The 13,059-nt window shown below is 40.9% G+C and overlaps 1 protein-coding gene across 1 annotated transcript in view; it reads right to left on the bottom strand.

The window, feature by feature from the left end:
* Positions 1–13,059, bottom strand: part of fig4a (FIG4 phosphoinositide 5-phosphatase a) — an 83,757-nt gene that overhangs the window by 31,658 nt on the left and 39,040 nt on the right. Inside the window, exons 13-18 of the mRNA XM_080453572.1 lie at positions 8,777–8,822; positions 7,769–7,917; positions 7,175–7,341; positions 2,325–2,463; positions 1,141–1,199; positions 646–793 (exon numbers count right to left, since the gene is read on the bottom strand). Coding sequence (XP_080309698.1) covers positions 646–793; positions 1,141–1,199; positions 2,325–2,463; positions 7,175–7,341; positions 7,769–7,917; positions 8,777–8,822 — 708 coding nt within the window. The remainder of the gene's footprint in view (positions 1–645; positions 794–1,140; positions 1,200–2,324; positions 2,464–7,174; positions 7,342–7,768; positions 7,918–8,776; positions 8,823–13,059) is intronic.

Raw genomic sequence — 13,059 nt, forward strand, 5'->3', positions numbered from 1 at the left:
TTGATCATTATCTTTTTTGGCACCAACTCTGTTACGAGAGTTGTCCTTTTTTGAAGATAAATGTTATTCATATTGTGCAATTAGTCTACATCAATTTGATGGTATCCTTATGATCATCAACTAGTTTTTATCAAACAGATTTTTTTCTTTTCACCTCAATGATGAGTCTCTCAGCATTCAGCAATCTCATCTGACATGTTGAACATGTGATGTTTTGAATGTGATCTGACGAACACGACACCCTTCAAATTCTGATGGATTTTGATTGGCTGTCAGCGTTTCTATAAATCGTTTTGAAAGTGATCCCCTGAGTGGCTAGTGTTGTCGTCGTTATAATGGTGGTGTGGACGCTGCAATCCACTTCAGCTAAAACATTTTTTCAAACAATCATATATTCATAGTTATCATAATAATTAACCACTTAAATCCTATTACTTCATTGTACGTCAAATAACAAAAGTAGTCAGTCTATAAGATTGTGGATAATCTATTTTTATGCTCACCTATTATAAAATGCCCAAAATAAGCATACAAGAATTCATGTTGTTAATGCTCTTGGTGTGGATGACCCTTTGGTCCTGTTTTTATACATACTGTAATGTTTTGTAAAGAGAGAAAATAATGTGTGCGTGTGTGTGTGGCCACCTTGCAGAGTTGGTCATGGCAATGCAGAAGGTGTCGTCAAATGAGGTGAGTTCATAGGGCTTGAAGAACTCTGTATAGATGTCAACGCTCTCTTCATAGCGGTTCACTCTCTTCACACGTATCTTCTTCATATTTTCCTCACAGGGGACTACACACACACACACACACACACACACACACACACACACACACACACACACACACACAAACAACTATGTTTAACCACTAGAGTCCTATTCAAGTTAAGTTAAGTTAAATATTTTAAAAAGTATAAAAGATATGTGGACATTTTTTGTGTGTGGAGGTACGTCTGTGGCCTACTGGCACTGTGTACTATTACAAAAGATGTGACGCTGATTGGTCCAGCGATTTGAGAGATTTACCTTGAGTCCCCCAGACAGACACACATACATGTAAATGGGTCAATGGTATCACAATAATGCCAGGAAACAGTCATACATAACCACTGATTATCAGATTGAAAAGATACTGCACCTTCATCATAAGCCACAGGCAGGAAGGGTAGGATTGCTTCTGACCACCAAAAGGTATAGCTGGAGAGGGAAAAATGTCATGTAAATGAATGAATTAGCGCCTTAGAGAAACATTTCCACTGAATACAGAGTATTTAGGACACCTGAATACATAATGTTACATAAACCTCATATGACAAATTGGCTCAGAATGACCTGCCTTGACAACTGAACGCAACAGCCTTTTATTCAATATAACCAATCTGAGTATACTGTACAAGGTTATGATTTGGTGTGCATGCAGGCTGTTGTACTTTGTGAGACCTTTAGAGAAACCCCACAGTGTGTGACCATAACTAAATTTTCACCCACATAATGGCTGAGCCTCTCTATATAAACTAGTAACGTACAGGCAGTATTATATCAGTTATTATACAAGCTGGATGGTGGTGATGGTCTATCTCTCACACACGTAACACATCACGCAGAAATGACAGTGAACAAGGTCAAACCTTATAAAGTGTTATGAGAGCGAGTGATAAGAGGGAGAATATCAAGAGTTGGCTGTAGAATTGATATGTGGCGCAGCTTATTCCTCTTTCGTGTATCATCATCAGAGGTCCAGCTTAGTGTTGTGCAGCCACGCCCTTGTCTCAGGTCACAGCACGATTAGCAGCAGGCTATGCGTTCATGTCATGCTGAATAAATGTGAGATTACTTCCAGGCACACAGAGAGATAGACCCTCTTCTAGACGGCTCGCCTCGGAGAACCCATGCCGTAAAAAGGCCCTCAACTTGGGTCACAAAAACATAATAAGGGGGGACATCTTCCTGCCCACCATGCTCAACATGTCATTTAGATTACTGCATCCAATAGCCTGCTTGAAGTAACTCAAAACAAGGCTGGCAGGCTAGTTCTGGGTTGGCTCTGAGGACAAGTGTTGTAGACATGCATGCACATCTCACTTGTCTCAGCTTCAAAGAACAACTTACTTATACATTTCCATTAACGTCTTTATAATAACATAATTTATTACTCAAATACCCATACATATTCCACTCAAGGGACGAGACGTGGACTGATACCTTTACCCCTACCTACAGTAAGTCCAACTCTATGCAGGCTGTATTTTATACATATATATTTTACACGTGTGTGTGTGTGTGTGTGTGTGTGTGTGTGTGTGTGTGTGTGTGTGTGTGTACCAGCGTCTTTCTTGGGGCAGAGCCATGGAGCTCCTATGATGCAGATAAAAGTCAGTGGGCAGCTCCCACAGATGGGGCTTGGACTCTGAGGGCTGATAGACCTGGAGGAACAGGTTGATGGCATCCTGCCTGTCTGCGTCTGAAATACACAACATGGTTTCATGTAGAAATACATTTCATGAGGAAAATGTCAATGCAGAGGAAAACTTTTTTCTGTTTTTTTTAGTGGATTTGCGTGAGAAGGGCATTAACATGCAATCATATGACATCTGCTTGTCTGAAGGAAGCAGAACAAAAATAAGTGTTACTCTTGTGTACCTGTACACAAGATGCAACAATAAAACACAACCTTGAATTTGACATCGCTAGTTCCCACTGATGTTACAAAGACTGATCTATTAAACTTATCGCAGCATACTGCCATTGATGACAATGTGATCTTGAAAGTTCACCCTCACAACCGAACCTAGACCATCCCAAGTGTTAAAGTAAGAAAAGAAAAGAGAATAATTCTAGTAGAATAAGATGAAGCAAAAACATTAAACACAGAAACACCTGAAAACAATGACAGTGTAACAATAGGTTTCACGGTGAGGCTGGGCTGTGGGAGGGCGCCGAGATCTTTATTCCTGTGTTTGTCTGTTTAATGAGTGGCACACGTTTACAAGCGTTGCCAGCCAGGTGCCAACTAATCCATCCCACAACTGTGTAGCCACGTGCAGTGCTCCAAGCAGACGTGTTGTATAATTAGAGAGTAAATTGAGTCTCTCGCTTTAATTATCGCCTGCTTCCCAGCAATTTGTTAATAATGTATTCACTAAAACATGAGGTAAGGGTTGTGATGACCTCTGAAAACAACAAACACGTGTCGCAACTATTGTATCAGTAAGATAATAAATTATATTCCACAAGAACAGTATTACAAGTCGATTGCATATAATATATGCACAAATACAGAAGATGTGCAGTAACTAATTAGGTATATTTTATGTAACAGGTCTCCAGCTGAACATGCAAGTTCAAATGTAATAACTGCTTTTCATCATATATGGCGGGCGGCCATAGCTGAATGGGTAGAAAGGCAACGTGTTGAGGTGTCCCTGAGCAAGACACTTAGCCTCTAACTGCTCTACCCCTGCACTGAAGTCTGACCAATTGGGCGGCAATCAGCTGGGTGAGGCTGAAAACTGAATTTCCCCGGCAGGATCACATAGGCCTAATTATTATTATTAATAGAGAGCAGCATGAAACACTGTTACAACAATAAACAAAGAATACAAAACAATACAAATATCACACATTACAAACAAGTGAAAGCAATAACCAGTTAAAATGCAAAGCAGGATCAAGAACTAAAATGGTTACAATAAGTCAACAACTGTGGCAGTTGACAAATATAAAAGCAATCACATTTGCTAAGAGTGCTAATCTCTCTACCCTTTAAAATTACCATGTGTCTCAGGCGTTTTGTGAAGTGAATGTTATTTTGGAATCATGTGTTCATGTTAAACTAGCGCTGTATGAGACTTGAAGAGCCCACACATCATACAATTGCCTTTTAACAATGACAGGAATGACCAAACATTCAAGCACTAAACCCAGTGAACCCAACAGATCTGCCTTCAATAAGACATGGGCATTTACTAGCACATAAAAACAAATGTACAGTACACCTGGAAAGCAAAATAATTAACTATAATGAATGAAAATTTAGATTAGACTAATGGAAGCACAATATCAACAGAAAGGATGATCAGATTCCAAGCCGTACAATTACACAAAAAAGTAATGTTTTGAATTATTTCCCAATTAAAAATGCTATTCTTTAGAAGAAAAATAAGTAACATCTCAAAAATACAAGTCAAAAAGTTCAAGTGGGACAGAGTTAACGAAAGGCAACTGCAATTGCTTTGAACTTAGCCTGACAGTCTGTCTGAAAGGTGTTTCTGCAGTCTATTAGCTAAGCCAAGGGTTCCAAAACCTTTCAGGTCCTAAAATCAAATCCTTGTTTCCCTCACTTGTGCCCTTTTGGGTCTCAGTTCCTCCCGCGAGGTTGCATGGAGAAAACGAGGCGAGAGAAAACGAAGAAATGTTGTTTTGAGAAGTGGGACATGAATTCTGCTCAAGCGTCTTATTAAGCGACATCCATTTCTGATAATAACAACACAGCTGACAAGGCAAGCCCTTTGAGACTGAGATTTGAGAACAGTGATTAAGGCATATAGCTGAGTTGAGTTGCTAATTGCCTGGTGCTGCTCAACCAGTCACTAACTAGATAACTACAGTCCCCTATTGACATAGGCTGCCTTTTAGAATGACTACCATTCCAAGATGCGTCAATTCCAGTAAAGTGATTTTGCCATAAATTGCCAATTGCCCCTGGCAATGACATTATTGCACTGAGCAAACGATGAGGAATTAATCTTACAACTCCAATCAGATGCCTAATCACAACAGCCCTAGGAGGCTGTGTGTATTATGAAAAACAGACATACAAGAGCAGGAGTGAGGGAACACAGAGAGACAGTCTCGCCGCATGAAGACCCGGTCTCACATGCGGGAGACCATCGAGAAAGGCCATGAGGCAGGCCTATCACCTTTTTTGCAACAATGTGTTTTATCACTACTCCTGTTCTTTCCTCTTCTCTACACCCCATGAACAACGTTTCTGCCATTCAGCAGAACCGAAAGCTGAACTTAATTCAGCTTATTGTACGTCTCCCTTGGACTTGGATAACCCCACAGAACACTGGCACCTCTGTTGGCCTCATCGACCTTTGGCTAATCTTTCTCATAATTAGATGGAAAGGGTTTGTGATTGAGACCGTGTAAAATTCAAATGTGGGAACATTTGAATTTCACGCCGTCTCAATTACAAACCCTGTCCCTCTTTCCATCATTCATTGGGATCTATTGTCCCTTCCGGTCCAATTTCCCTGAAGAGCTGGATGCTCTTGTTACAGTAGCTCCTTCACGGGAGATGACACTCCTTCCACCATTCTCTTTCTCCTACTCATAAAGCTGGTCATACAGCATATTGAACCCAGTGTTCTCTAGAGCAATGGTTCTCAAACTTTTTCAACATGAACCCCAAATGAACATGTATTTGGCTAAGGACGCCCATCTGAAAATTACTTTGTGCCAGATATCCCCATACAAGATTTGTGTGGTTAAAATGTTTCTAATTATGTTTTGTTTTTTTATAGTTGAAAATAGCAGGGGGGGGTGAGGAATGCATTGGGGGCTTTTGTTATGCAAGAAAGGGAAGAAATAATACAGCAGATCATCTATTGCTCCGGAGACAAAGCTGCTATACTGTATACATAATTACAAATGCCCAAAGGTTTAAATCAGGAAAATGATAATTTTCCAATTGAGCAACGAGAATATAATGTAGAAATGACAGCTGGATTGAGGTCTAACCTGTAAGTTTTTCTTCTATGACATTTGTTCTGATGAAGATTAAAGTGATTGAAAATTCATGATTAAAGTGTAGCGATATCTGCTGCACCTGCCAAATGGCTAGACAGATTGTTTGTGTCAATGAAATAAGTCTGTATTTTGGCTTTGTGTGCAGGTTCTACTTGTCTCAAGGTTTTGTTATGAAATGTAACCATCAGGTTTTCAAGTGTGCTTGTGTATGCATCCATGTTTGTGTTTTGGGTGTGTGTAGCACGCGTGACTGTGTGAGAGTGCATGTGTCTATTTGTGCAAATGCTGAGTCTGCGTTTCTATGGTAACAGGGGATACACGGGCAGATTGAGTTTCACAGTGTGGGGGGTGAGTGTGAATAAATGTCTGCACTGAAGCGGGCTGTAATATGGATGAATTGGGGACAAAGGAAATTAAAGGTTATGAAGAAGAGCGAGGGTGAGCATGCTGAAAAGGATTAGCAAACTATGCTGTAATAACCACTGGTGGAGGGGTGAAATGTTCAGACGTGTGTGAGGTGTGTGTGTGTGTGTGTGTGTGTGTGTGTGTGTGCGTTAAAAGGAAGGAAATAAAATCATGTTAGCAGTCAAGTAAACAACGCATGCCTGGTTTTCAATGTATGCATGCGTATGCAACAAGAGTGTTACTGTAGTCGGCCCAACAAAACAGGGTCTGTACAGGGGATGGGGCTCAATGGAGGTAGTGTTCAAAGTCCAGCGTGCATGTCTTCTTTCTTCCTGTGTGTGTGTGTGTGTGCGTGTGTGCGTGAGTGACAGTGTAAAACCTAATTTATACAGAAATCCTGCCATGAAATTAACATAACTCTGTCCATCCTCATTAGTTTTTCTCCTCAGTGGGTTGACCAATTGCAGAAGGGCAAGTCAGGAATACATGCCCGACCCGTTTGTGCAATACTCCTTTACTTGATAGAGTCGTGGAACACGTTGTCTGACATGTTGGAGTGGACACCTGGGCTTATCTCACATTTTCTCACACGCCACCACACATACAAACGTGACACAAAGCTCAGGCAATCAGTGAAGCCGACAGGTTGGGTTGACCAATCAGGGAAGCCGGTGCCGACACGCCTCCCAAACACAGAATTCTATGCGTCCTCCGCAGACCCGCGGTCAGACAGATAGTCACTGCACACCCCCAGGTTAAATGGGACACACATGGCAAATTTGAGGCTGTTCGGCTGGACGGCGCCCGAGGTTTGCCCGTGACAGACAGACAGACACAGGTTTTGTGAATTAATATATAGAAGATGTTGAGAAAATGTTATGATTACGTTTGCCTATTATACCTATGCTGTTTGCAATCAACTCATGATGTCCACTGGTTGATTGCACTATGGTGCTTGATAAAACCACAAGTGTGCATAGTCACAACTTCAGATTTTGAGTGTGTGTGCATACCAGAGAAAGCGTTGCTGTAATAGCGTGACAGTGTCTGCATGATGTCTTTGGAGTGCTGTGTCCAGGGGGCGATCTTTCGGTATGTCTTAACCCTGTGGACCAGCTGGGAGCCACCGTACTGCAGAGACAGAGTGTCTCCGTGATCCTCATACAGCTCCTCAAACAGCCTGGGAAACATAAACACACATTTTGAGAGGTACCGTAATTAATTAATTGAGCGATCGTTTCAGCCCAGAAAATATCCATTATAAACCCTCCCTAATGGGCCTTTAACTGATTCACTGCCAATCACGTAGATCTACGCGAACCTATTTAAAGCCGCCACGTGCCAATCGCATAGATCTACGTGAACTTTTTTAATTATTTTTTTCCAATTTGACCCAAAGACCAAGGAGATATGATTTTTCGAAGATCTAGACTCCTATCCACTTCCTTGTTAACTTAAAAATACTGTATCTCGGCTCCTGAGTACTTTTTTTTTTTTCAATGAAAAATGTCTGGCACTGGCTAAAAAAATATGAAAATACCTCTGGCAGTTAATGGGTTAATCGGCATCTTCCCCAAGTTGAGGTGTAATTGAGTGCAATTCTTTACCTGACACAGTCTGTATCAAACTGGAGCTTGGGTTTGTCGATCATGCCCAATGCATAAAGCTGATAGGCCAGCGCACATTTCCCCACCATGAACTGGGCGGTGTTGGTCCGATCCAGGCAGTCAACACAGTTGGTCCGCAACACCCCAGTCTACAGATGCAAAAAATTAGATATATTTTTTAATCAAGCCAAAAGCTATTAAACCGCAAGCTATTCAAAAGAGCTTAAACAGTTCACAACAACCTTTTTCCATGTATTTACCTCCCACAAGTAGCTGAATCACAAGCCATGTACCATAAATTCCTGGCACAAAAGAGACATCTCTGGAAACAGCTTAGGCTGTTCCCAGCAGGAGATTTATTTATTTCAAAATGTAATTAGAGGATAATAGGAGATCACCATCAAGTTAAAAGCAAAACATTGTCCAAACAAAATTTGATTTCAGGATTTCCAAAGCTAAAGATAAAGATGGTAGTGTAGGGCAATGTAATTAGCCTAGTTATGGAGTAATTAAATCAAATGCATGCTACGTGTCATAATACATTTGAAACGCTTGATTGAAAAAAAAAAATTAAAGACGGATATATCCGTCTTTGGTGGTAAACGGGTGTATCTTAAATTAAAGACAGATATATCCGTCTTTGGCAGTGAATGTGTTAAGGGCATGATTTAGGCTGTCCTTACACAGTGGTATAACTTTGCACAGGTACTATGCATGGTGTTTGGCCCTTGCTTTTTGCGGCATCGGTGGTCCTGGGAGGGGTCGGTGGGTTTGCCATTTCTTTTCTAGATCCTTTGTTGTGTTAGTTTTAAGTTGTGTATGTGTTGTGTGTACACGTATCTTGTTTTTGTTTTGTTTTTATCCATGATGCATCTATGTATACTGGCAATATTGTATTGCTGTTGTGATGATGAATAAAAACAATTGATAACCCCAAAAAAAAGATAGCTTATAATGAATATGCGCTGTTCCTTACACTTATTTTGTGGTTGTTAAGGCATACCATACCTGCACACGTCCACTTGATGTCATGTGACCACCTACATCTCCCCACCTGTATATCATTACAGAAAAATATCAATCATTTTAAAAGCTGGAAAGATTGAAAATGTCTGTGCTTAAGTCTACATGCAAAATGGTGTCTAGCTATCTATAAGAATAGGTGAATAGGTGCCCGAACCAACCAGTACACAAAATAAAAACGAATGAAAACTTCTAAACTATAATAATCTTGCAAGGAACATTTATGGCCCAGTGAATTTGTCTGCCTTCTCTTTCTGTTTACTTGATACCTTGCTATGAGTGGCTGAAAGCACCTTTCCTTCCACTCCCTATTCATCATGTCCTAAGGTGCTCTGTAACGTCTCTAAACACATGCACTCTAGTCTAAAAAATCTCCCACGTGAGGAAACTTGTGGGGAAAGAAAGGTGGCAGAGTATAAAGACATTGGGCAACAGATGCTTAGCTATGAAGTAAATATAAACTTCAGTAATGTGCACACACAGTGCAATGCTGTCCTGTGCTTTCTTAGCGTGATGTGCACCGATGTGAAATTTCTGGCTGATGCCGATAACCGATATCAACATTGCTGTTATGGTCCATAACCAATATTTACTGTATATTTTACTGTGTGAGATATTGATTGTACAAAAACATATTTATTCAAATTTTGTCCATTCTGAAAAACACATGTTAACACTGAATTTTAAAAAGCAACGCCTCTTTATTTCAAAACTGGGGATGCACGGTATCCGGATTTTGGCCCATATCCGAACTAAAATGTAGTATTTTTATTCAACATTTTTCCAACTGGTTGACCCCTTTGAAAGATTCCGCAGAAAACACTGATTGAATCTGCAGACTTCATCATCACAAATGGCTTTTTCAGCTTCACATTCATACATAAATATTATAAAATAAAATATTGGCTAAACCGATTTTGAAATGTGAAAAGATGGTTGCTTGAAAACCAAAGCTGCAACCATTTGTGATCATATTTTAGGTTTATTTTTAGGCTATGTAATGTTATGTAAATGTATTTCACCGTTTGTCTGTTTTCTGATGTTCTGATTTTATGTTTTGTGTGAGGACTGCGGATGAAAATTTGCATCTTTGCTAAATCCGGTGTATTTACGTTCATGTGACGTTCATTAATATGCTCTGTCCTGTCTAAATAAACAAATAAAGTCAAGTAAAGTGATATCGGTTCGATACCGATATCATATTTTTAAGGCTGACATTGCCGATGCCGATATGATGATGCTCTGTTCACACAGGCAGCTACAAAGCTACAGTCAACCATACATTTTCAATGGAAGCCAGCAACATGAAGATACAGTACAAAGCGACGCTCAACGTTGCAATACAAGTCGAGTTGGCTTCAACTGCAGCTACAAAGCTACAAAACGGCCAAGTATTGTTAAACCATTTCCACTCACCTTCGCTATCCACACAATTCGTCATTGAAAAGGTTTTCTCCCATTATCTCAGAAATCGTATTATTTCCGCCCGCTAGTTCCATGTTCTTTTTAAACCCAGGCTTTATTTCCCTTTACAATTTCCTCGCTTGACGGACACACACTTGATGACGTCAACAAGCGTGGTGATCAACACTTCAACAGCAACTCGTGACAGATACACGCTTTGTAGTTTCATATATTTTGTAGCTGCAAGTGTGATGCTAATTCAAACAAACACTTCCTAATGGACTCGCCAAACTGACAAAGGGGTGTCCAGAGAGTGGGCACTGGGCAGAGTGTGTGTGGAGTGGGAGACAGTGTGCCTGCATATACAGTACATGTAAGAAAACGAATGAGAATGAAAAAGTAGCTTGAAGAGAACAAAGGAGATTATCGTCTCATTGAAATTCCACTACCTGAAATCTTGAACCACATGATGCAAGGACACGATAATAATGAAATCTCTGGAACATTCTGTCTCACTGTTCTTGTGATGTGATAATTTGAGTAAAGGCTCAAGGTTGTAAATGCAACAGTACATAAGGTTTATGTGGAACCCTTATGCCATATACAAATGTACTATAAGTGTGTGCATGTGCCTGTGTAAGTGAGAGAACACCCAGGCTAAACGTGTGTATTAAAGAGAGATTTGGCTAGCTGCTGGCACAATATGAGGAGCGCTACATATGCATTAGGACAGCTATTCTGTTATGTAATCAGAATGGTAATGTTCAGTGTAAACGATTAAGACGGGAAGACACGGAGAGCCCCGTGCTCTTCATACATGGATGGCCATCTACTCAACCAGTTAGCAGGAAAATGTCCGTGGAGCAATTCCCCCCAACCTTCCATTATAATTATTTCCTGTGGGAAATTGTTGAAAGCACCGTCAATACATGTCTGAATGTGAATATGTATGACCATGAAAAGTGGATAATGTGCCACCCCCTCTGAAGGGTTCAGAAACATGATGGGGTTGTGTGTTGCAGTGGTAAGACACACAGTTGTACAATGGGGAACAGCAGCGTATGTAACGGTATGGCCCATTTGAACTCAGAGCAGCTTTGTCAAGAACCATTTCATACCCAACACAATATAGACCTCATACTGTATAATATACAGTATGAGGTCTATATTGTGTTGGGTATGACACATACCCAACTGGTGGCCCGCAAGAAGATTTTGTTACTACTCCTATAGATTTTGTTCAAAAAAATTACTCGCCAAATCGCTACACATTCTCTCCGGAGACATACAGTATGATCAAGATCTATCAGTCAAAATGTTCTGATTCCATTCCAATTGGCTGCGATTGGTTTCCAAAGTTTGCAGAAGGAGCGCGTTTTGCAAAAAAAAATCCACAAATCATGATCAAATCCCATCCGACCCAACTGCTTTCACTTCTGCCCATGGAGAGTGCCACAAACACGAACAGCTGCATTATCAGTTGTACAAACTCTATTCCCCCCGCAGCTTATTCATGTCCTGACGACTGCACTCCACCACTGACACAGCCTTGGGTAGGCAAACCGACCTGACGGAGAACTTTTCTAGTTAGTGTGGTTGCCCGAATGGGCAACCAGACTATAGTACTCTACTGACTTTATTCTTTATTCTAGATAAACTTTATTTCAGGCTGCTACTCCTCACACAGTTTTTTTTTCCCAATTTAGTGCCATATGTCAAATTGACCGGTCTCACCGGGAATCGTGCGCTTGTACTTTGCTAAGAGATTGGTTACATAGTTTAATTGATATTGATTTATTAGTGCATTAAATGTCCCCATCCACTTTAATGGGTAAATGAAAAAACTAAAATTCAAGTATTTTTTTCTCAAAACCCGTAAGCGCTAGAGTTACAAGACTTTAAGGGGAGGTTCATAATATTGTTTGAAATTATTGAAATAAAAATTATATCATTGGGCCTCATGGTGGCGCTATAACAGCCCCCTTTACGTTTTGGCCTATAACTCTTGAACCGTAGGTCGTAGAATAAAAATCCCCCTAAAAATCCCCCTAGATTCCTTGGGTCATGACTTAACTCCCCATATAGGCCACGCCCATTTGCGTCAGGATAGATTTTCCGCCATTTTGAATTTTCTTCAAAACACACTTTTAGCTCCTCCTCCCACATATTTTCTCCAAATTTCACAAAGATCGGTACACATGATCTCTGGACCCATGCGATAATCTGGAGCGAAACAGAATTTTGATAGTCCATACCGTTCGTCCGTAAATGGCTTCCAAAGTTAGAGGGAGGGGCCCGTTTTACAAAAAAGGCCACAAATCACGAACGAAATGTCCAGTCAATCCCAAATTTGAATCACATGTCAAGGGTGGTTTACTCAACAAATCCCCAAAAGCATCCACTTTGATCCATAGGGGGCGCCACAACTGCGCAAAACGTAACTGTTGGATGCAAAAACTTGATTTTTGGGGGGATCACTCCTCTCAAAATGAAAAGCAGGTGATCTCAGGAGTTACAGGACGATGTCATTGGCCCGCTATATTTGTGGGAGGGGCCTATTTATTTAGTGGGAGGGGCCTATTTCTTCAAATCAAAACGCCATGTATCACGAACGCAGGATCCAATCAGCACCAAATTCGAATGGCACGTCGCGCGGCCTCCGACGGTATTCCTCCAAGCATATTCCTCGAGTCCCGACGACAGCGACCCGCGACCGGCGTCGGCGCAACCACACTTTGCAATTTCCCAGAATTGCGACGCGTCTAGTTAGCCTATGTATCTGTATGACAGCTAATCTCAGTCCGTTCTCTCGCTGAAGTCTCTCAATACCGCTGCAGTGTAGCATGCAGCTTTTTTGTGGGTAC

The sequence above is a fragment of the Gymnoscopelus braueri genome (genome assembly GCF_963280865.1).
Source record: "Gymnoscopelus braueri genome assembly, chromosome: 16".
Taxonomy (NCBI): Eukaryota; Metazoa; Chordata; class Actinopteri; order Myctophiformes; family Myctophidae; genus Gymnoscopelus; species Gymnoscopelus braueri.